At 36.1% G+C, this 26,403-nt stretch overlaps 1 protein-coding gene and 1 long non-coding RNA gene across 2 annotated transcripts in view; both read right to left on the bottom strand.

The window, feature by feature from the left end:
• Positions 1-604: 604 nt before the first annotated feature.
• Positions 605-4,974, bottom strand: LOC130682867 (uncharacterized). Its single transcript, XR_008996262.1, has 3 exons — positions 3,953-4,974; positions 2,505-2,649; positions 605-1,690 (listed from the first exon to the last, which is right to left on the bottom strand). It is a non-coding gene; the product is annotated as an uncharacterized LOC130682867 (long non-coding RNA).
• A 3,826-nt stretch (positions 4,975-8,800) lies between these two features.
• The window catches only part of SNX16 (sorting nexin 16), a 43,921-nt gene continuing 26,318 nt past the window's right edge, over positions 8,801-26,403 (bottom strand). The window contains exons 6-8 of the mRNA XM_036919424.2: positions 11,525-11,661; positions 10,849-10,971; positions 8,801-10,125 (exon numbers count right to left, since the gene is read on the bottom strand). Of these exons, the coding sequence (XP_036775319.2) occupies positions 10,047-10,125; positions 10,849-10,971; positions 11,525-11,661 (339 nt within the window). The 3' untranslated portion in view covers positions 8,801-10,046. The remainder of the gene's footprint in view (positions 10,126-10,848; positions 10,972-11,524; positions 11,662-26,403) is intronic.

Here is a 26,403-nt window from a genome sequence, read left to right as displayed (position 1 = left end):
AGCCTCCCACACTGAGTGCCTGTCTGCCTTTGTCTGGCCCAGCTTTCTCTAACATATTTCTCTGGTTTTCTTTCTTTCCTTTCAGGGGGTTTGAGCCCATATACTTTGGTAACTTTTTCTTCTTTCACCATGCATACTTCAGTTAATTTGACAGGAGGCAAATTCTCACTTCTTCTAATTCCTGTCCAGTTACCACAGAAACATCACCTCACCTAAACACAGCCTTTTTTTTTTCTTTTGAGAGGGCATCTCTCATATTTATTGATCATATGGTTGTTAACAACAATAAAATTCTATATAGGGGACTCAATGCACAATCATTAATCAACCCCAAGCCTAATTCTCAACAGTCTCCAATCTTCTGAAGCATAACGAACAAGTTTTTACATGGTGAACAAGTTCTTACATAGTGAATAAGTTCTTACATGGTGAACAGTACAAGGGCAGTCATAACAGAAACTTTCGGTTTTGATCACGCATCATGAACTATAAACAATCAGGTTAATTATGATTATTCGTTTGATTTTTATACTTGATTTATATGTGAATCCCACATTTCTCCCTTATTATTATTATTATTTCTAATAAAATGCACACAGCCTTTCTTTTGATTAATAAGCATAAAATTAGAGCTGGTGATTGTTAGACTGATGCCAAACAAAAAAAAAATGTAGTGCCAGCCATCTTCTTATAACCCGTGTGGCAAGCCATGAGTTGACCCACTGTACAAATGAAGACACTTAGAAAAATGGAATTGTCAGGCAGTTGTGGCTCAGTGAGGAATTTCCTTACATGGCAGTAGGTAGGTCTTTAGGGCTGACATGGCCCCACACCAGTCTAACAGCACAGGGGCAGGGAGGGGGCCAAAGTCTTCTTTGCTCTTGTGACCTGGTGCATGTATTGCCTGTGTGTGCCGTATGAACCGCCACAACGGGAAGGCCTCCAGGAGGAACCAGGGAGCGTGTGGGTGGCTATCTCCTTGCTCACTTGTATTCTAGTGGGGAAAATCTTTTGCACTGTTGGTTGGCCTGTTTAGTTGAGGTGGTCAGTTGTCCCTTCTTAGCCAACTTCAAACCTGTTTTCATCTCGTTGTTTGGCCCGCCTCACTTTGCAATCTCTCATGAGATTCTTTACATAAGTCTCCACTTACCTCTCATCTCTTATTAAGCTGCTTCCTCAAGTCCCATGTGTCAGATAAATGTTATATTATTCTTGTTTAATTGTCAGTTCAAAACCACTTTGTCTCTTGGCAAAATTATACAAATTTCTACTATCTTACAGATTAAAAAGGCATTTTAAGTTTAGTTTGACAAACTACCATTTAGTGAATGTGTCACTTGGAAATATGGTTAGAACAAAAAATACTTATAAACTGGATAAAGCTATTTAAGCCTTCAAAATTTAAAACATAGGGTAATTAAAATATAGGTGATGGAATAACCTGATTAGTTAATGAATGACATTTAGTCTACGTCAGTTTAAAAAAAATTTCCACTGTATTTCAGGCTTACAGATGGACTCCTGAACGGCCAATGATGATAGCATTCAGTGCAGGAGGTTGATATCAGATTCTGCTCATTTAGTGCCTAGGTGATAGATTGGGCTTATTAACACTCCATTTAGGTCACAACGCTGTAGTTTAGATGGCATTATCTTCCTTTTGGAGGAGACAGACAGTTTGAGGAATTTCCTGTGAGTCAAACAGCGTAGATGGTGGGGCAATATATATATATTAGTTATTATTATTAAAAAAATTACAAAGTAATACATGCTTACTGTAGAAAATTGAGAATACAGATTCTGAAAAGAAAATTCCTTTACAATCCTATCAAGTAGAAAACCATTGACTATTATTGTACTGTATATTTCTGCATAAGATGCATAATACATATGTATTTACTTATAAAACTGAGATGATACTGTTTTGTAGCCTCCTACTTTCAATTAGTGGTACATCATGAACATCTTTAAAGCTTCTGCAACATTACTTTATTGGATGCAAAAAATCCAATATTTTTTATATGCCATGAAATATTTAATAAAACTCCTTAAGACTGGAACTTTTGGTTGAAGTGTTTGTGGTAAATGTGATACACATCCTTTGAGCAAAATCTTTAATCATTTCATGTATTTTCTTGTTTAAGTTCCTAGAAGTATAATTGCTAGGTTGAAGGCTATGAACATTTTTAATGGCTTTACTGTATGTGGCCAAATCAGCTCTAGAAATATTATTAAACCAATTCATACTCCCACCAGCAATACAAACTTCATTACTCCATACTCTTGTGCCAATTATGAAAAAACATATATTGCAGCAATATTTCTTTACTTGTGAGATCAAATATTTTCACTTTATTTCATTTTCTTCTTTTCCTTAAACTTTGCTTTAAATGTTAAATAAAAAAAACTCCACACAAAAAAAAACTCTGTGATATTGTGCTATTACTGTATCTCCTCTGAAGAAAGAAGAAAAACATGGTATTCTCTGATAGCAAATTACTTACAGAGTGAAAACAAATTAACTGGATGAGACACCTGAGCCCATCAGGTGTATTTCCATGATGCTCGTCACCATAGCACAGAGTCATGGATTCCTGTCTTCATTTTAGTACTGCCAACATGCATCCTTAATAGGTTTTAGACCATGTACTGTGGACAAGAGGTAGGAAGAACAAGAGGGACATTACATAGAAATTAATCTGACTCTAGTTCTATAAGGTAGACTTCAACCCTGAATTTTGGATGATTGTATGCAACTGCCTGCTGGAGATTTCCACTTGGATTGCCTATTTCGAATCCAGCATGTCCCAAACTGAATCCACCCCCTGCCTCCCTAAACCTCCTCCTCTCTGTGTCACTCTTCCTCATTCTGTACCACAGCAATCTACGAAGAGTATCAATCCCCAAGGCTTAATCTTTCCTTCTAAATACATTTGTTTTCCCTTATATTTTCCTAATTTAGCCTTTATAGTCTTAATCATTCAATAAATATTTTTGAGCACTTTCTTTCTATTTGCCATATCTTTTTCTAAATTTGGCAGGGGGACAGGGATGAAGGAGAAAAGACAAAGCCTTGCCTTTTGGGGGAAGCGTTGGAGAGGTGGGGAGGTGAAACAGACAATAATAAAGTAAATAACAAATCTGAGATTGAGATGACTGTTTTAAGGACTACTGAGGTTGCTTGGAGACTTAGAGAAGAGCCAGACAGGCCTCTGGTAAAAGCATTCTAGAACAGGGGATATGGTAAGGCTAGGAGGCAGAAGATCTTAATAGTCTCAAGGAACAAGAAGGTGGGCATGTGGCTGGCATCAGGGAGAGCAGTTGGCAGAGTGAAATAATGTTTGCAGGCCTGAATGGTGTAACATTAAACACGATGGGACACTTTTCAAAGTTTTTAAGTAGAGAAAAAACATGTGATTTATGTTTTTCAAAAAGAACACCATGACTACTGCAGGGGACAGGATCATAGGGGGGCAAAAGTGGAGGCAGAGAGATCAGCTGATAGGCCATTTGAGATACTTTGGTGATTCGGACCAGAGTGATGGCAATGGAGATGAAGAGTTGGCTAGATTTAAGGTATAAATCTGTCCTCCCTACACCTCAGAATACCAACTGACCTGCATGTTCTCTATAAAATGCACTCACTGCCGCCTGGGCGCCCTGAAGGTGTGTGGCTAGGAGGCTCCTGCTCAGAGCACTGGCACCCTCTGCTTCCTCCCGAGAGCTGTGGGGCTACCAGGTATCAGTTTGTTTCCAAATTTGAGTATACAAGCTGTATTTAAAATTAAATTTTAAATGAATTTATTAACAGTATATGAAACAATGAAATATGAGAACAAATGATCATTTCTGGGAAAACTAGGCCAGATGTTTTGGAAAGACTCGGTAAAATTATAGGCAAGTTAGTATAGGATTGAAAAAACAAAAGTGTGAAAATTGTGCTCTCTCTCACCCATTCCGTCATGCATGTCTTCACTCTAGAGGAACCAAAGCCAGGATCGGGATCTATGTTAGGGGTGTGGCCTAGCAAGAGAGACAACCAGAAACTCATTAGTGAAGCCCTACCAAAGACGGGCCTTGAACCCCAATTAGGACACTGGCAAATGAACATATGTGCATTCAGTTAAAATAAAATAGTTAAGGTTGTACCATGGCTTGTGTGTCCGTCTTTGACCTATCACATCAGGTGGTTGGGACGTCAGTGCATTTTGGAGCTAAAGTTGAAGGACTGAATGAGGTACGAAGAATTAGGGATAATGATGCTTGTCACTTGGGCAAAGGCTGGAGCTGACATTTCTGAGAAGCAGCTGAAACTCTAGACTTCTGCTTGCCAATCTTTGCCCTCCTTCCTGGACCTCTCATCCCCATAACTCACCAAGAAAAACATTATCATCACATTTACCACAATGCCATAGGATGTACAGATCAGCTGCATAAAAAGCCGTACCATTCTGTACTCCTTGAAGGGATCAAGTATTTCTCAATAATTTTTATAACCAAAAAGTCAACACACAATAGATGCTCCATATTTGTTGAATGAGCAAATGAAAGAAGAGGCTGTCTACTTTAATCTTTTGAACTGAGAAATTTCTTTGTAAATATTTAATGCTGTTACATCCAACCTACACGGTTATGGGCTGAATGTTTTTGTCCTCCCCAAATTCCTATGTTGAAGCCCTAATCCCCAGTGTGGCTGTATTTGGAAATAAGGCCTCTAAGGAAGTGATCAAGGCTAAGCCAAAGTCAGGTCATAAGGGTGGGTCCCTAATCCAAGAGGACTAATGTCCTTATGAGAGACACCAGGGAGCATGCACTCCACACGCACATGCACCAAGGCGGCTGTGTGCAATCCCAGGGGGGATGTCCTCATCAGATACCAGCCCTGCTGTTGCCCTCATGTTGGCACCCCACCTGTAGAACTGTGATGAAATAAACTTCTGTTGTTTAAGCCACCCAGTCACTGGTACTTTTTTAGAGCAGCCTGAGCAGACGAATATGTGCAGAACAATACATTACAGTTGACCCTTGAACAACATGGGTTTGAATTGTGTGGGTCCACTTAAAAGGGGATTTTAAAGAACAAGTGCAGTACAGTACTATATTTTTTTTCTTTATAATTTTTTTTGGGGGGGTCCAATTCAAGTCTTTATTGCAAGTGGCAGAAGCCTCTCAATGTTCTCTGAACACTAACACCTTAACCTCAGAATACTTAGGGAGCCAAGGGACACAGTTTTCTTAAAAACAAAACATTCTGGCCGACTCTAGTACTTAGAAGACTCCGTACCTCATCTGACACTGTAAATCAAATCGATGACCACTGCGAGTCACTGTGGGACCCGGGCTGGGAGATGGGCCTGCTGCATAGGGAAGAAGGCAGATCTGCCCTGACCATCTTCGCTCTTCAGTCTGGGTGGCCACAGAACCTGGTGAACCCACAGTGGGGATGGCCCAGAAAAGAGGGGCTTGAGAAGACCTAGCCACAGCCTCTGTGGGCTGCATGGCCCTCTGTGGGCCCTTTGCTGCCAGCGGGGAAGTGAAACCGGACCGGCCTCTGCATGGGCAGGGATGGGGTAGCTGGGAGGAGGGGTGCTGTGACCTGGCAGGACACAGCAGAAGTGGTTCCACGCCAACCCAGGGTTTTCTGAGCTCAAAACAAATACCCTTCTCTCCCTCTCCGCAAACAACAGTTCCCTTCCTCTAGTCGTCTTCAGGTTTCTGTTGAGTTAAAAGCTCTGCACCTGCCCAACCAGGTGAGCTATCAGCTTGTGGAGATGCTGGGGCAGGACTCCTGGCCAGGCTGAAAGCAATCCCGGAGCCCCTGCACCCTGCCGCTCTGTGTGTGCTTCACTGTGAGCTCTCAGAAGACAGGCCGGCTGGCGCGCACAGGTGCTGGACCTCGATGCCTCTCGACCCGCTCCGCAGACTCCTGAGGGTGGCGCGGGGACGTCCAGATGGGGCCCTGCTCTCCATCCTCGGCTTCACCAATGAGGAGCTTCCATCTTCCATCCAATTAAGATAGGTTTTATCTTGGTACAATTAAAAAACTACAATTTATAGTGGCTTCGCAAGCGGCTGCAGTCTCTGATTTTCTTACTCTCCCCTCATGCTTGTCAACACCTCACATCTGCAAGATGGTTTCCACAGTACCTCTGGACATCACCCGAGTTCAAAACAGGGGAAAGGGCAGAGGCTGAATCAGCAGAATGCTTCCCTCTGAGAGGAAAAGCAAGAGATTTCCCGGAAGCTACGAGCAGACTTCCATTCGTTTCACTGGCCATAATGGAGTCAACAGGCTCAAACCTCATTACAAGAGGAGCTGAAAAACAAGTGTTAAGTTTATCCAACTCCTAGTTTGGAGGTGGCAAAGGAGAAGAGGAACACAAATACCACTGTGTTAGTCAATGAATGGTGTCTCCTATACAGGGAACTGTAAGACTGAACTGGCAGATCAGTTAATTTTAGAGCGAGTCTTCCAGTAATGGGCTTCATCCAAGCTGGGCTTTACATTTCACACATGAACAGAACACTTTAGCCACCATTCAACTAACACTACTATCTCTCTGATTGCAATTGACAAGGTTGCAAACACTACATTAGCGTATTTAGTCTATACTTAGTCTTCAACTCTATCTACTACAATAAAACACTATCTTTCATCTGTTCAGTAGACATTGGCTGTTAGTTTTTTATCGTTGTTTTGTGTGGAGATAATGACATTTTTCTACTTTTCTGTCAAAGATAAATATAAAAAAGTGGAATGTGCAGTCTGTTCTAATTTGAAGCTATGGTTAAAGCCATAATCTGAGTTCATCAATATTGTGCCTTGGCCAAGAACTTACCATAGCTTACCACCAGCTACCCTTCCTACGTCAGCACTCCACACTCACTGAGGTTACTTAAAGGCATCTTTTAAAGGGAAGAATAATTTAGCTTTGTGTAATTCCTGGCACCACTTAATGGTGCCGTAATTGTGTCAATACTGCTGACCAGTTCTTACCTATTGTACTCTAAAATGTCATTCAAATCTGAGACTTTTATCAGTACAAAAATACCTCTGTTCTAATAGAAGATCTAAAATAGAGAAGAAAATTGGAGTTAAGAGAAAATCAGATAGAAAAATAAAGTCATATTTATAACACAAAAGCATTACTCATAAGGGATCTACATAGTAGTTCTAGTTGAACTATAATTTGGCTTAGAGCTGCCCCAAAAAACAAAACTAAGAGGAAAACAATAACAGAGTCTGTAAGATAAAAACCAGTCTTTTAGAAGCATAGGCTTTACTGGTACCGAGACCAAAGAGAATTTTCTCCCTTAAGTCCTTATAAAAGGTATATGGTGTGATTTAGTAGTTACCAAGCTAAAAGCCATATATATTGGAAATTGAAGTTTTGATATTGTTTTCGCTAGTAGAAGCCAACAGCAGAGAAGCAAAATGCAATACAATAAAGGCAATTCCACCTCTTTTTGTTAAGAACCAAAACAAGGATCAAATATGCAGCTCTTTGAAAATCTCCCAGAGGGTTAAATTTGGATTCTTCTAAACTAGTTGGGAATACAAACTTGTTTTAACATAGTCCCAAAACTCCTCTATTCCTATAAGTAACAAAATTCACTTCAAGACCAGACAAATAATTCTTAGACCTAGTGTCACTGTTCCCTTCTAACATCACAGACAGGTGAGGCAGACTACATAGGTGATTTATCTGAGGAACATGGTTTTCTAAGTAAATGCACTTTAAATGGCTAATCTTACTATAGTATACAGATAAAAAACACGTTTTAAAATGCTAAGTTTTATGACTATACTATCTATAAGTGAACTTAATTTTTAAAAGGGTAAAAGAGTATCCACAAAAGTATTTTCTGTTTCAGTTCTGTTCAATTTTTTTTATTAATATTGGTTACATTTGAAGTGCATTATACTATTCACAAAGACTTAAAATGACTGGCATTATAAACTTAAAAAAAAAGGAAAATCAGACTCATTCCTTATCTGTGAAATGCAGCAGTTAACTATAATTAAATTCACAATAATTTTAAGAGACGAACATAGAAACTAAAGGGGAAAACTGTATTCAAGATCTGAACAACACAGCTACTGTTGTACTGAAAAAATAATTTATTGAATGAATATAATACAGGGAACAAAATTCATTATAAAAGTAAAAAAAGTAAATTCCAAATATAAATAATAATGGTTTATCTAACTAACAAGAGTTTTTCTTTGCCCACCCAAAACTAAATACAATCTTCTGAAAGACCAGATTTTGAAAGTGTATTTTGTAAGTCTTCACTTTAAGACAGAGACTATATAGAACTATATCTGGAATTTAGCAAAGATAATTTTTTTAAATTAGAATAAAACTGATATTAATTTAAATATTCTTTTTTTAATCTTTTTAAGTTTAGAATAGTATTTTGAAATGAATAAGCAGATCAGTTTATTATATTCTTTGTCTCCCAAGATAGTAAACACATTTTTAAACACTTTGTGGAAAATAGATCTGAAAGCATACCTGTGCATTTTGATAAAGACTTTATAATTGTTTGTACTTTGGTAAAAAGCATTTTCCTTTTTAGATCAAAGGTTAACAACAGCCATTAATTTATATGCATCTGTTAATTTATGTCAGTAGCATTTTAAACAACCAAATCTTAATGTCTACACCAAGATACTAATAAACTTGTAGATGGTGAAGAAAAAAGAAATGGAGATTGTTATTCTATTTCCCCAGTTGTTTCCCTCAGTTTTTAGAAAGCATATGCAGTTCCATATACCAAATGGGATTTCAAAATGCTAGCAAGATTACAATGCTTTATTAACAGCAAAATGCAAAACAGCAGAAACAGAAAATAAATGAGCTACTTCATACTATAAAAATGAAACAAGGCACTTATAAGCAAAGCTGAAATAAACATTTTTCCATAAAACTCACAGACAGACCTTTTGAGACTTTTGTAAAAAGTGAAACAGTGAAGGCACTACATAATTCTTTTTCCTAACTTTTCTTCCTAAAGAAATTCACCCATTAAACTTGGCACAAAATAGTTTAATTATTATAAAGTGCATCACCTGGGTAAATATATTAAAAAGAAAATCAGTCTTAATACCTTATAGCAACATATTCACATATATGGAAATACAAATGCAATGCCGGCAGTTAATATAGTTAGGGCTACTTATATTTATAGTATATATGGCTTTTTATTTTTTATATAACTCTCTATTTGCTTACAATCTATATTTTCAGAAGAGTATGCCTTGATTAGCAAAAAGAGGTAGTATTCTGAAGGAGGCAAACTCACTGATTCTACAGGTAGAGATTTAAGATAAAGATTATGTAGAAAATAGACAAGTGTAATAAAATAAACTGGGACACTTATTATAGTATTTTTATATGAATGAATTAGCTTTTAAAATCAAAGCTATTTTTACCACTTTAGTTATGTTATTGTAGCTCTTCCATTTTTTCTTTGGTATTACAAAGTTTTCTTCTTCTTTTAAATAGCAGCAACATTCTAAAGGGGCAATTTTTATTTAGAGATGGTAAACACGTCAATATTTAAAACTCAGTACATCTTTACCAGTGATTTAAACCATAAATGAAAATATACTGTGACAGATACACAGAAGTATATACCAACCCGATAGAACCATGCAATTAATGTCCATTTACTGGTGATTTAAACACGAACCACACACATCCAGAGTGCATGCACACACTATCAGTTTGGAAGAATATATTGGCAAAACACCAAAATAATTTATGCCCAGTATTTACAAATGTGGGTTTTGCTAACAGAACTCTAGATTTGTTTTAGTGTATTAAATACAAAGTTTGGATAAAAGATAATGCAAAGCAGCACTGAATATATTTCCTTCCCAATAACTAAAAGGAACTATGTAAACTTTATACATGTGCAGTCTTGCTCTTTTTTGTAAATGCTTCATTCTTTTTTGTTTTTTAATTTGCCATTCATCTAAATTTGCTGAAACATAAAAATGGAAGGAACTGCTTGTGATGTATTAGTCTTCTTCAGCATTACATGCCACTTCTGCTACTTCTATGTCTGACAGAATGTTCAGGTTCACTAAAACTAAAGCATGGCTGATTATCAGCTCTGTAAAAAAAGAAGAAATACATCAATGAAAATATTGGGTATATGTAACCTTTCAAAATTTTTTTTACCTCATGTAAAGAATATTACATTATTTAATGATAAATATTTAGTGGAGAAGAATGTTTATATATTCAATGAGAAATTCAATATTTTCAAGCTGTCATTCCCAGATAACATCACTGGATGTTAACTGGATATTTTTAACTCTTTTAGCTCTCCCACTACCATATTATCAATAAAAATCCTAGTTTGTAATGACCTTTCCCAACATAAAATCTGTTCACGTAATTATAGCTGAACTACTACCATTAAAGGATTAATTATGATCTTAGATTTCTATGTGATAAAAATTCTGTGTGCTTTAAAAAATACTATCTTTTCATTGAGGGGTTATGGCAGTTGCTATTATAGTGTCCACTTTTTGAATGGAAAAAGACTGACACTGAGGGAGATTAATTTGTCAAGATTTGCAAAATTAATGAATTAACTCACAGTCCTGTTAATTCAGAAATATTTTCAAAATATGTAATGAGAAAATTTGAAGTCAGGATGCTAAAGACTCATTTTTAGGGACAGTCTTGATTATCTATAGTCTTTCTCTGCTCAGCCAATTCATGATACAAAAACCCTGAGTTCATAAAAAAGTACTCTCTATAGAGTATTATGCCTACTTCCTGCCAATTACTTAGATGGTTAGATTATAATAAATCAAACATTATTTACCTAGTTTCTTCATCTAAGACATCTTGATCAACCTCAAGTGCAGAGGACTCCACCTTTAGGAACTGTCCACCTTCTTCTGTTACTGACACATGTACTGATTTTTCAGGTTCTAAAGACAATGTTCTAAAAGTAAATTAAGCATCAAGTTATTTTCTATGAGTAGAAAATGTATATGTTTATTGTTATATGTGAATGCACGTAGGTTTAGCAGCCTTCAGTCATTTTTAATGTCTATTTCCCCAGTTGTTTCCCTCAGTTTTTAGAAATCAATAAGCTAATAAACTGCTGACTTGGAATCAACGGAGAATTCGTACTTATGATTAATTTAAAATAATTTGTAATATCAATTCACTACATGTTGATGAGAAAATAAACTAGATCTTTCACATGTGGAAAGTTGGCATAAATGCCTAGAAAAAAGACACCATTTAAATAGGTTAAAATGCATAATGCTTATCTTGTTGAATACCCAGAGGCTTATTTTCCTGAAGTTTCCACCCTACAAATGTACAGCCTTCTAATAAATAATCAAAGACAATTTTCCCAATCTATAACAAAGTAAACCAAGAGTCTAAGATTTCTGAAATCAGAAATTTCCTAAATAATAAAATACAAGGGCATTTGGCACAGCATATTAAGAACTGAATAGACTAAAAACACAAGTTTTAGAACACACCTGATTCTGTCCTCAAGGGTGTCTATATGAAGTTGCTTCTCATTAAGCAATTTCTTCAGTGATTCTACCTCTTTTTGTTTTTCAAGTAGTTCTTTTTGAAAACGGTAGTTTGTTTCTTCTAAAGTTTCACAGAAGGCCTTGAAAAAAAACAAAAAAACACAGTGGAAAAGAATATAATCACTGGTGCAGTTCCTTTCTTAGGAACATTGTTGTAGAGCCAAAGAGCACAATAATCAAAATAATAGGTAGCAGCCCAACCTGTTGGTTCTCTACTTTTGTATTTGTTCTCATCTTTCTAGGTCTCTTCTATCTTGATTCTCCTAGTCCCCACCTACCAGGAGGTCTTATAGCTACATGCCCCTTTCCTGAGTAACACAGGGCGCCTGAAATGAAAATGTGAAAACCTTCTGGTGCAGAATTGGGGAAAAAAATTACTAATGACCATTGTTTTAGTTTCTAGTCTCCTTAGCCTTATTTGTGCCCAGTCCTAGGTGAATACACTTAAAAAAAAAACACAACCCCAAACTGGCTATTGATTCGTTTTGTATTAGCTCTGAAGACACACTATTTTAACACCCCCAACATTGCTTTCCCCTTGCTTCTCCTATCACCATATTCACTCCAACTTGACATTCTGTCCTTTACACCCAGGATGCTAAGTATCGCTGAAATAAAGATTAAAACAAATAAACAAAATCACACATACCGTGAAGAATGATGCCATAAAAAATATCTGAATCATTTACCTTGATGAGGTTTTCAGTGCCACTTATCAATGGTTCTTAGTTATCTACCACTCCCTGTCTCCTCCTCCATGACTATTTTAAACTTTCACCCATGGCAAATCCTCTACAATATCTGAACTATCTGAACTATCCCCAGAATCTGAACTGTCACCTGCATCCTGTTCTTGTCCTTAAGAACATATGACTTTTCAAGTTAAACCCTATTTTCTGTGGAAGCTTGCCCTCTCCATACACTTTCTCTTAAACGTTCAATCATTTCCCCTTCTAGCCCCTAAGTTTACTAAATAAACTTTACTGAAATTCATTAATAAGTAAACCCTAGAAATGTCTCCATATAAAAACAAAATCATTCACACCACCCTCTTGTGTCTCTTCCCAATGCATTTCCTTCCTTTCAAAATAAAAAAGTTTTTTTATCACCCAAATTTAACTCCCCTTTCACTGCTAAAATCATTAAATTTTCTCTCCTAATGATGCCCAGGCAAAGGCTAACAATGACCTTCTAATTGTGAAATCCAAAGTTCTGTTTTTCTTTCCTTCATAGCAAATCACTACTGACTTAAATTAAAAAATTTTAAGTGGAATCCTCTTTCATTGGCTTCTGTAAAACTTCCTGGTTTGCCCCCTCACTTTGACAGTTATTTCTTAGCCTTCTAACTGTTCTGTGCACACAGGCATTTATCAGAATTTTGTCCTTGATTATATGTTCTCCTGCTCTGTATGCCATCTCTGCGCAATTAGCACTTACTGTTATCATTTCACCTACCATCTATATACTATGTACTACAGATTTCCAAAGTTGCCATTTTTGTGTTTGTATTTTTTGTTAATCTGCAGTCCAGAACTTTCTCAAGTACACAGACATCATTCATACACCTACTGGTCCACTCCAACTGGATGTTCCAATGGTAGGTCAAACAGTGTTTCCAAGGGAACATCTGCTCTACCACCTACTCAGCCAAGCCACCAGGCAGGCATCTTAGATCACTCCATTTTTCTTAATTTCAAAGGCTCAAGGTAACCCTGTCTTCCACTTTTCCCTTCCTCTTCTCTGCCTCCCCAATGCCTCATAAATATTTCCTCTTTTGTCATTTACTCTCTATACTCATTTCTATTGTTTTTAGTTCTTAACCAAAGTGCAATATCAGTAAATTATGAAAAAAAAAATGAAGTTTTCAATTATCATGTAAATAGAACATACGACCATAAAGAAAAAAGCATAAATGAACAATGAATAACTTCCACTGATAACAATAAAGATAAACTAGGTAAAGTAAGGCCTCCAGCTATAAAATGCCTAGCTAAAATCCCAACTTAAAAATAGCTATGTGGGAAATAAATAGAAAAAAACATCAGGGGGCACAAATGGAGAGAAATAAAAGTCAGTGTCATCACCATGAGCACTGACATGATAGCTTCAGGGAGTGGGAGAAAAAGGGGTGAGGAAAGGTTGCTCTTGGTAATCCAAACCTTGAACACCAGGACGGAAAAAGAGATACAGAGTCAGCCACATTTTGAGGGGTTAAGGACAAGAAATGAGATACTCAGGATAAAGTAAGGGCCCTAAGGAACTAAGCCATTAATAAAAGTCACTCATCAACATAGGAATACATCAAGAAAGACTGGTTTTTCATCCTGGCCTTTAGGTGGAAGACATTAAGTCTTTCCTGAAGAATCTATAACCATGGGCTAATGACTCATGTGGATTTGGGGTTTGAATTTATATATCACAGTTGGTCAGAAACACCTAAGCTGAGAAATGAGCATAAAAATTGTCCAGGTTCAACAATACTCAAGTTATCTCTGCAGAAGCAAACAAACTCTTAAGGAAGAATATACCCTCAAACTCAATGTTCAGGGTTCCTAGAGACAATGTTCTAATCAAAGCGAATTTACAGTCACAAATTACAAAATACACTAGGAAATCATACAACATAAGAGAGAGTAAACAGATCCAATAAACAGAAGGATTAGAATCCCATAACCTTCAGATAACAACTAATAGAGACCAAAAAATATGAATGTGTATGACTGAAAGGTAGTTAAAAGCCATTACTATAAAACATCAGGTAGCCAGATGAGAAGGCTCAAGATGGCACCGGAAATCTCCTCACAAAACAATATATATTTTTGAAAATACAACAAATACAACTATGCCTAAAAGAGAGACCAGACCAGAAGATACAGTACAACAACCAGGCTATATCTACATCTGCAAGAACTCAGCATCTCACAAAAAGGGTAAGATACAAAAACTGATTCAGCAAGCCCTGAACACTCCCCCCACCCAAGCTCACTGGTGGGAGGAAAGAATCAGAGTGGGGTGGGAATGGAAGCACAGGACTGCTAAATAACCAGCCCAAGTAATCTGCACTGGGAGCAAAGACACACATTGCATGGTGTACTGGACATTAGAGAAACAAAAAAGTAATATCCAAGACAGAGACTGCGAGTGGGTCCCCACAGCCAGCTGCCCTGGGAAAAAAGAAAAGTGGGTACTTTTTTAAAGCTCTTAAAGGGACAAGGGCTTAACAGCTGGACAAAATCATCCCGGCACACTCAGCCCAGCAGGCTGGGAATCCTAAGGAATTTCAGGTGTGCCAACCCTCTGGTGGGTAACCCAGCCACGAAGCCCCTCACAATAAGCCACCTGCCATTCACTCCCCTTGGCCGGTGCTGCAAGCAAACCGGCTGACCCACCACAGTGGCAGAGCAGCTGGAGAGTGGCCTCGCTCACAGCAATGAAGCAGAGTCTCTTCCAATGCACAGCTAACTGGCCCAGCACAGAGAGAGGAAGCTGGAGCAAGGTCCAGAGGGCATGAAGGGGCGCAGTTCTTGCAGGAGAACACACGCTTACTGTCTGCCACACTCTGCAGGGCTCTGTGGTATCCTGAGGGCTGGCCGGCCCATGGCAGCTGAGGAGATTATCCCAGAGACTGCTCCCTGTCTGTGGGTAACCGACACAGGCAGTGGAGAAGGGAACGGCCACCAGCAAGCAGGAAGGGACTTTGTTCTCCCAGCTGACACATATGCTACCTGCCTACAATGATCTTTATCACCATGAAAAGGCAGAAGGATCTGGTCCAGTCAAAAATCACTCAGACGATCCCAAAGAGAGGGTCTGGTGAGATACATATAACCAATCTTACTGAAAAAGAATTCAAAATAAAGGTCATAACCATGCTGATGGACCTGCAGAGAAATACGCAAGAGCTAAGGGATGAGGTCCAGAGGGAGACAACAGAAAGGAAACAATGTCTGGAAGGACTTAAGAGCAGACTGGATGAGGTGCAAGAGTCTGTTAATGGAATAGAAATCAGAGAACAGGAATACAGAGAAGCTGAGGCAGAGAGAGATAAAAGGACCTCTAGGAATGAAAGAATATTAAGAGAACTGTGTGACCAATCCAAACGGAACAAAAAATTCACATAATAGGGGTACCAGAAGAAGACAGAGATAAAGAGATAGAAAGTGCCTTTGAAGAAATAATTGCTGAAAACTTCCCCAAGCTGGGGGAGGAAATAGTCTCTCAGGCCCACAGATCTCCCAATACAAGGGACCCAAGGAGGACAACACCAAGACATATAATAATTATAACAGCAAAGATCAAAGACAAGGACAGAGTATTAAAGGCAGCCAGAGAGAGAAAAAAGATCACCTACAAAGGAAAACCCATGAGGCTCTCATCAGACTTTTCAACAGAAACCTTACAGGCCAGAAGAGAATGGTATGCTATATTTAATGCAATGAAACAGAAGGGCCTTGAACCAAGGATACTGTATCCAGCATGATTATCATTTAAATTTGACAGGGATTAAGCAATTTCCAGACAAGCAAAAGTTGAGGGAATTTGCCTCCCACAAACCATCTCTACAGGATATTTTAAAGGGACTGCTCTAGATGGAAGCACTCCTGAGGCTAAATAAATGACACCAGAGAAAATAAAATCACAGAAAAGAAAGCAGACCAACCAAATACTAACTAAAGGCAAAAAATAAAATGAACTACTCACAAAAGCAGTCAAAGGAAACACAAAAGAATACAGAATAAAACACCTAACACATAAAGAATGGAGGAGTAAGAATAAGAAGGGACAGAAATAAAGAATCATCACAATGTGTTTATAATAGCTTAATAAGCGAGTTAAGTTATATGGTAAGATAGTACAGAAGCTACTTGGAACCTTTGGTAACCATGAACCCAAAGCCTGAAATGGCAAAAAGTATATTATCTTTCAATTATCACCCTAAATGTATATGGACTGAATACACTAATCAAAAGACACAGAGTAACAGAGTGGATAAAAAAGCCAGACCCATCTATATGCTGCTTACAAGAGACTCACCTCAAACCCAATGACATACACAGACTAAAAGTGAAGGGATGGAAAAAGATATTTCATGCATACAATAAGGAGAAAAAAACAGCTGTTGCAGTACTTGTATCAGACAAAGTAGACTTCAAAACAAAGAAAGTAACAAGAGATAAAGGACATTACATAATGATAAAGGGGTCAGTCCAACAATAGGATATCACCATTATAAATATATATGCACTCAATACAGGAGCAATGACATAAGTGTAAGAAATACTAACAGAATTAAAGGAGGAAATAGAATGCAATGCATTCATTCTAGGAGACTTAAACACACCACTCACTCCAAAGGACAGATCCACCAGACAGAAAATAAGTAAGGACACAGAGGGACTAATCAACACACTGGAACAGATGGGCCTAACAGCCATCTACAGAACTCTACATCCAAAAGCAGCAGGATACACATTCTTCTCAAGTGTACATGGAACATTTTCCAGAATAGACCACATAATAGGCCACAAAAAAGAGCCTCAGTTAATTAAAAAAGATTGAAATTGTACCAACAAACTTCTCAGATCACAAAGGTATAAAACTAGAATTAAATTGTAAAAGAAAACAAAAAGGCTCATAAACACATGGAGGCTTAACAACATGCTCCTAAATAATCAATGGAACAATGACCAAATTAAAGCAGAGATCAAGCAATATATGGAGACAAATGACAGCAACAGCACATAGCCCCAACTTCTGTGGGACACAGTGAAGGCAGTTCTAAGAGGAAAGTATACAGCAATCCAGGCCTATTTAAAGAAGGAAGAACAATCCCAAATGAGTAGTCTAAAGTCACAATTATTGAAACTGGAAAAAGAAGAACAAATGAGGCCCAAAGTCAGCAGAAGGAAGGACATAATAAAGATCAGAGAAGAAATAAATAAAATTGAGAAGAAGAAAACAATAGAAAAAAATCAATGAAACAAAGAGCTGGTTCTTGGAGAAAATAAACAAAATAGATAACCCCCTAGCCAAACTTATTAGGAGAAAAAGAGAATCTACACACATAAACAAATCAGAAATGAGAAAGGAAAAATCACAACGGACCCCTGAGAAATACAAAGAATTACTAGAGAATACTATGAGAATCTATATGCTAACAAACTGAATAACCAAGAAGAAATGGACAACTTCCTAGAAAAATATAATCTCCCAAGACTGACCCAGGAAGAAACAGAAAATCTGAACAGACCAAATACCAGCAATGAAATTGAATTGGTAATCAAAAAACTACCCAAGAACAAAACTCCTGGGCCAGATGGATTCACCACTGAATTTTACCAGACATATAGAGAAGACATAATTCCCATTCTCCTTAAAGTTTTCCAAAAAATAGAAGAGGAGGGAATACTTCCAAACTCATTCTATGAAGTCAGCATCACTCTAATACAAAGCCAGCGAAGACCCCACAAAAAAAGAAAATTACAGACCAATACCCTGATGAACATAGATGCAAAAATACTAGACAAAATATTAGCAACCTGAATTCAAAAATATATTGAGAGGATCATACACAATGACCAAGTGGGATTCATCTCAGGGATGCAAGGATAGTACAACATTTGAAAATCCATCAACATCATCTACCACATCAATGAAAAGAAGGACAAAAACCACATGATCATCTCCATAGATGCTGAAAAAGCATTCGACAAAATTCGACATCTATTCATGATATAAACTCTTAACAAAATGGGTATAGAGGGCAAGTACCTCAACATAATAAAGGCCATATATGACAAACCCAGAGTCAACACCATACTTAACAGCGAGAAGCTGAAAGCTTTTCACCTAAGATAGGGAACAAAACAGGGATGCCCACTCTCCCTACTGTTATTCAACATAGTACTGGAGGTCCTAGCCACGGCAATCAGACAAAACAAAGAAACACAAGACATCCAGATTGGTAAAGAAGAAGTCAAACTGTCACTATTTGCAGATGACATGATATTGTACCTAACAAACCCTAAAGAATCCACTCCCAAACTACTAGAACTAATATCTGAATTCAGCAAAGTTGCAGGATACAAAATTAATACACAGAAATCGGTTGCATACCTATACACTAACAATAAAATAGCAGAAAGAGAAATCAGGAAAACAATTCCATTCACAATTGCATCAAAAAGAATAAAATACCTAGGAATAAACCTAACCAAGGAAGTGAAAAACCTATACTCTGAAAACTATAAGACACTCTTAAGAGAAATTAAAGAGTACACAACAAATGGAAACACATCCCATGTTCTTGTCTAGGAAGAATTAATATTGTCAAAACGGCCATCCTGCCTAAAGCAATCTACTACAGATTCAATGCAATTCTTATAAAAATACCAATAGCATTCTTCAATGAATTGGAACAAATAGTTCTAAAATTCATATGGAACCACAAAAGACCCCGAATAGCCAAAGCAAACCTGAGAAGGAAGAATAAAGCAGGGGGGAATCTCACTTCCCAACTTCAAGCTCTACTACAAAGCCACAGTAATCAAGACAATTTGGTACTGGCACAACAGACCCACAGACCATGTAACAGATTAGAGACTCCAGATATTAAACCAAACATATACGGTCAATTAATACACGATAAAGGAGCCACGGATATATACAATGGGGAAATGACAGCCTCTTCAACAGATGGTGCTGGTAAAACTGGACAGCTACATGTAAGAGAATGAAACTGGATCACTGTCTAACCCCATACACAAAAGTAAATTCGAAATGGATCAAAGACCTGACTGTAAGTTATGAAACCATAAAACTCTTAGAAAAAAACATACGCAAAAATCTCTTGGACATAAACATGAGCAACTTCTTCATGAACATATCTCCCTGGCAAGGGAAACAAAAGTAAAAATGAACAAGTGGGACTATATCAAACTAAAAAGCTTCTATACAGGAAAGGACACCATCAATAGAACAAAAAGACATTCTACAGTATGGGAGAATATAATCATAAATGACATATCTGATAAGGGGTGGACATCCAAAATATATAAAGTGCTCATGCACCTCAACAAACAAAAGGCAAATAATCCAATTAAAAAATAGGCACGGGATTGAAAAGACACTTCTCCAAAGAAGAAATTCAGATGGCCAACAGACACATGAAAAGATGCTCCACATTGCTAATCATCAGAGAAACGCAAATTAAAACCACAATGAGATATCAGCTCACACCAGTAAGGATGGCCACCATCTATAAGAGAAACAACAACAAATGTTGGTGAGGATGTGAAGAAAGGGGAACCCTCCTACACTGCTGGTGGGAATGTAAATTAGTTCAACCATTGTGCAAAGCAGTATGCAGGTTCCTCAAAAAACTCAAAATAGAAATACCATTTGACCCAGAAATTCCACTCCTAGGAATTTACCCTAAGAATGCAGCAGCCCAGTTTGAAAAAGACATATGCACTCCTATGTTTATCACAGCAGTATTTACAATAGCCAAGAAATGGAAGCAACCTAAGTGTCCATCAGTAGATGAATGGATAAAGAAGATGTGGTACATATACACAATGGAGTATTATTTAGCCATAAGAAGAAAACAAATCCTACCACTTGCAACAACATGGATGGAGCTAGAGGGTATTATGCTCAGTGAAATAAGCCAGGCGGACAAAGACAAGTATCAAATGATTTCACTCATCTGTGGAGTATAAGATCAAAGAAAAAAAACTGAAGGAACAAAACAGCAGCAGACTCACAGAACCTGAGAATAGACTAACAGTTACCAAAGGGAACTGGTCTGGGGAGGATGGGTGGGAAGAAAAGAATAAGGGGAAAAAAAGGGGCATCACTATTAGCAGACATAATGTATGATGGGGGCATGGGGAGGGTTGTACAACACAGAGAAGACAAATAATGATTCTATAGCATCTTACTATGCTGATGGACAGTGACTGTAATGGGGTATGTGGGTGGGACTTGATGTTGGGGGGAGTCTAGTCAACATATTGTTTTTCATGTAATTGTAGCTTAATGATACCAAAATAAAAAGTAAAAAAAAAACCACATCAGGTATACTTGAGAAAAAACAAAAAAACCATTTCTGTATTTTATAACTATTTTATTGTTTGTAAAATATAGTCAATAGTATTAAAATCTTAAAGGAAGTACCAAATGGCAGAATAATCCTGTCTGAAGACAATACAGAAGACTGGAAGCTCCAACTAATAAAATTACCCAGAATGAAGCAAAGAGAGAGGAATATAGATAATGAAGGAATGATTAAGGCAGATGGAAAACTAAAGTAACCAATATATATATTTACAAATAGAGTTCCAAGAGGAGAGAACAAAGAATAAAGAGAAGCGATACTAGAGAATACAACAGAGATTTTTCAGAACCGATTAAGTACAAATAGAGTTTCAAAAGGAGAGAACAAAGAATAAAGAAAAGTGATATTAAAGAATATAACAGAGATTTTTCAGAACTGATTAAATACTAGCATTTCCAGATTTTGGAAGAATAATACATCCCAAGGAAAATATAAATAAATACCCCCCAGATACAACATAGTAGAACTGCAAGTGCCCAAAGAGAAGATCTCTTAAATACCAGGAAGAAATGACAGTTTACTATAAAGAGACAATGATGAACCGAGAATAGATGCCTCACAGCAACAGTCTACATATGTCAAAGGCAGTGGTACACTCTTCAAAGCCCTGAGAAAAATGACTAGCAAGGTAGAATTCTAGGCCCAGCTAAATCATACGTCAAGAATGCGAGCAAGATTAAAAACATTTCATTGAAAGACCTAAACATATCAACACGCATTCACCAAAAGAACTACTGAATGGAGTTCTTTAAGAATAAGCTAATTGAACTGCAATGGAGAGAGTGAGATGAAAGAGAGACATTAAAAGACCTAAACATTATCAACACCCATTCCCCAGAACTACTGAATGAAGTTAAGAAGCTAACTGAACTGCAATGGAGAGTGAGATGAATCTGGAATGGTGAGGAAAGAAAGTGACAAATACATAGGTAAATGAAAAGAAGCACTGACTGTATAAAATACAATAATGGTTAACTTTGGGGAGGGCTATATACAACTCGGTTCTAAATTATTTACTGAGAACAACATATGACCATTAAATAAAAGACAGTGAATATAGAACTTAGAAACCAAGAGTAGAGAAAAAAAGGGAGAAAAGAAAATTTACTAAAGATATAAAATGGAAGGAGAAAAATCAGCATTAAAAAATCAGGGTAAATAAAAAGCAGAAAATAAAATGGCAGAAATAAATACAAATATATTGTTAATTACTATACATAGCAGAATAAACTCACCAGTTAAAAGCAAATGTTTCTGATTTTATCAAAAAACAAAAATCTACCTCTATATGCTGATAAGAAACACACTCTAAATATAGAGGTAGAAAAATACTTATCAGGCAATAGGCAAATCTACTCATTCTCCCTCACAAAGGATGTATGCAGACTGAGTTCCTTTCAAGGTGAAAAACATTATTAGGCACAAAAAAAGTCACTATCCAATAATAGAAATAATGATTCACCAGGGATATTTCAACTACATAACTCCAAGGAAAAATTTAACAAATCTGCAACCATGAGTGAATTCAATATACTACTTTTGGTAGTTAATGGAGTGAACAGAAAAAAAAATTCAGCAAATATTTAAAAGATTTAAATAATACAATTAATAAGCTTGATCTGACAAATACATATTGAATCCTGAACATACAATTACATAATCTTTTCCAGCACACATGGAAAATTTAAAAATTTCATCAAATATATACAGATTGCAAAGATTAAAAAGAACTATCTTAACAATAAAGAATCAGTGTCATAGAGAACATATTCTCTTACAAAAATGCAAATAAATGAAAAAGTTGATAATATAAGGAAAAATTTTAAAGTTTGAAAATTTTTAGAGAATTGAGCTTTATAAAGGAGGTATTACAAATATAAAATATGAATGACAATGAAAAATACTATTTCTTAATGCTTTTGAGATGCAGTTAGCATGTAATTCAAAAATAAATTTGTAGATTAAATGTATGTAATAGAAACAACTGAGAAAGCATTTAACTTAAGAAGTCAAAAAAAAGAACAGATTAAGCCCAAGTAAAAAGAACTAACAGAAACAGGAGAATAATATAGTCAATCAAGAATATCAAGAAATTAAAAGAGTGGTTATTTGAAAAGACTTAAAATTTACCAAACATAAGAGAAAAAGGGTAGTAGAAACAATAGTGAGATTGAAAGTGGATAAAGATATGTAAAGTGTTTAAAAATCATGAGAAAATAGCTTTATATCAATGTATTGTAAAGCCTATAGAAATTTGTCAATTTTCTAGAAAATATGTCAAAATCAATCTCCAAAGAAACAGATAATTTGAACAAATTCTAGTCATTAAAAAACAACAACATAGTAAGTTGTTAAAGATCTATCCATAAAACTAACAACTAAAGAAAATATAAGACTTCGATTGTTTTACAAGGGAGTTCTAGTGAACATTCAAAGAACACAGTAGTAATCTTACTGAAATGATACTGGAGAACAGAAAAAGAGGGACTATTTCTCTATTTGTAAGACTGGTGTAATTTGACACCAGATTCATTACACACGTAAAAATCCCAACTAAAATTATTACAATTCAAATACAGCAATTAAAAAAATGGTGAATTCATGAGTAATCCCACAAATGAGTATTTTATCATTTGAGAATATATGAATGTGATTTATCACAATAATTGATTTTAAAAAACCCCACATGATCATCCTTACAGATGCAAACTAAAGTATTAAGAACACACCACAGCCTCTTAGAAACTAGGAATAGAAGAGAACTTCCTTAATTTAAAAATAAAAGCAAAGAAAATGCACAACTACCAACAGCCTGTAGAAAATACCAATACTCAATGATGAAATACAGAATCATTTCCCTTAGTCAGGATGAAAAGAAATGGATGCTCACTATAACTGCTTCTATTTAACTCCAAAGACCCAGGAAAGTACAATAATATAAAAAGGGAAAGGAAAAAATATAACAATACTTCAGAGATATGATAACATATATAGAAAATCCAAAAGGATCTATAAACTAATGAGAGATTTAATCAAGGATGTGACATATACACAAACATCAGTAATACAATGTAATGAATTAGAATGTAATAAAAATAAAAATTGTGGCATAACAAAACCCATAAGAATAAATCCTACAGCATTCCTTAGAAGTTTAAGGAAAAAAATATAAACCTTTGTTGAAGGATTTTTAAAAAATAACTAAGCAAGCAAAGGTCTATTGATAGGAAGATGCAGTTCTTTACAAAATCAATCAATAAATGTATTATATTCCAAACAAAATTGCAACAGGGTTTTTCATGAAATTCACAAGTTGATTCTAAAACTCATGTAGAAGAACAGATGGTTGATTTTGAAGAACAAGGAAGGGAACACTTGCCCTGCAAGATACAAAGATTTAATGCCAAGTATGGACTCAACAAATAGAGAATCTCAGTGAAGAAATAGAATGACCAAAAAAAAAAAAAAAAAAAGCAAATAGAAATTCTGCAGTTGGAAAGCAAAAAAACTGAAATGAAAAATTAACAAAAGGGACTTACTAGCAGAGTTCAGATTCAGATGTCAGAAAAAAAATGAGTGAGCTTGAAGAAAGATCAATACACTTATCTAATCACAAGAACAGAAAAAAAATGACTGAAGAAAAATGAGTATCACTTCAGAGACATGTAATACAATATGAAGCATTCAAACACACAGGTAATGGGAGTTTAGAAGCAGAAGAGCATGAGAAAAGGACTGAAAAATAATGGTCAATGACTTCCCAAGCTTAACAGACAGCATTAACCTACTAAATCCAAGCGGCTCAGTGAGGCCAAAGACTTTCATCAGAAACAATGGAGGCCAGAAGACAGTGGAAAGGCACAAAATACTGAAAGAAAAAAAGCTGTCAACAAAACTATTCTTCAAATAGGAACATTCCCATATAAACAGAGACTGAGAATTTGCTGCCAGCAGACCTGCCGTATGATAAACACTAAAGGCCCTGAAGCTGAAAGGATGTGACACCAGACATCAATCCTCAGGAAGGGATGAGGAAGGCTGGAAATAGTAAATACATGGATAAATATAAAAATCTACACAGTAGTTTTCTCATTAAATTCTTTAAAGAAGAAAAGATTGTATAAAGAATCTGCACTGTTGGGTTTACAACATATATATATATGTAAAATACATAACAATAACAACACAAAGAAGGGGGAAGTAAAAGGAGATATACTGGAGCTCAGTTTATAATTCACTGGAATTAAGTATTATTCTGAGGTAGACTATGTAAAGATGCATACTCTGCTACCTAGAACCACCACAAAAAATAACTAAGAATAGGTAAAAATTTCTGCAGAGGAATCAAAATGGCATACTAAAAAATATTTCACACAGTAGAAAGTAAAGGAGGAAGAGGACCAAAACATGTAAGACAGAAAAAACATGTCAGACTGAAAAAAAAACCAGGACTCAACTATATGCTATCTGTGAGAGACAGACCTTAAACTGAGGCACACATAGACCGAAAGCAAAAACGTATGGGAGAAGCTACACTACGCAAACAGAAACCGTAAGACAGCTGTAGTAAGCAAGACTGTGTGGTATGGGCTTAGGGATAGGTAACTAGGATAAATGGAAGAGAATTAAAAGTACAGAAACAAACCCTTCCTTTTTAAGTTCATTTGACTTTTGATAAAGGTGCCAACCCAATTCAGTGCAGGGTGCTGACACAACCTAGGTTTCTGTAGAAACTTAAGAACCTTACTCACATCTTCAAAAAAAAAGTATCTTAGGATGGATCATAGACCTAAATGTAAAAGCTAAAACTGTAAAACTGCTAGAAAAAAATGAAGGAGAAAATCTTTGTGATGCCGTGCTAAGCAGAGTTCTCACAACACCAAGAGCATAAACCATTAAAAAAAAGTGGTAAAATGAACTTCATTCAAATTAAAAACATAAGTGCTTCAAAAGAAGATAAAAGGACCCATACAGACCAGGAGAAAATATTTGTAAACAATGTATATGATAAAGGACTTATATTCAAAATAAAGAACTCTTACAACTCAGTAAGACAAATTGCCCAACTAAAAAGATGGGCAGAAGACTTAAATAGGCAAATTATCAAAGAAAATATAAAATACTAAAAAGCATATGGAAAAATGATCAACATAAAAAATCATTAGGGAAATGAAAACTGACTATAATAAAATAGCACTACACACCCATGAGAATGGCTATAATCCAAAACACAGATAATGTTCAAATGTTATAGCAATTTAAGTAAACAGTTTGAAAGTTTAAAAAAAAACAGTTAAACATAATTTTCCACAAAATGAAAAATTCCACCCTGAGAGACCAACTCAAGAGAAATGAAAACATATATCCACACAAAGCCTTCCATAACACTGGCTACAGCAGCATTATTCATAATAGCACAAAACTGGAAAGAATCCAACAAATTTCCCTCAACTGGTGTCTGGACAAATGTGGTATATGTATGTATACACTGGAAAACCCAAACCATTCAGTTATAAAAGTAATGAAATACTGATGGAGGCTATAACAATGATAACCTAAAAACATTATGCTAAGTGAAAGAAACTAGATGCAAAGATTATGTACAGTTTATACTATACTATTATATATACTTTATGTTATACATGCTGTATATGTAAGATTATATACATTGAATATTTTGTATATATCTATACATATACACAAA

The sequence above is a fragment of the Manis pentadactyla genome, chromosome 3, assembly GCF_030020395.1.
Source record: "Manis pentadactyla isolate mManPen7 chromosome 3, mManPen7.hap1, whole genome shotgun sequence".
NCBI classification, from domain to species: domain Eukaryota; kingdom Metazoa; phylum Chordata; class Mammalia; order Pholidota; family Manidae; genus Manis; species Manis pentadactyla.
Note: the sequence above shows the minus strand (reverse complement) of the source record. Positions and strands in the feature narration are given on the sequence as shown.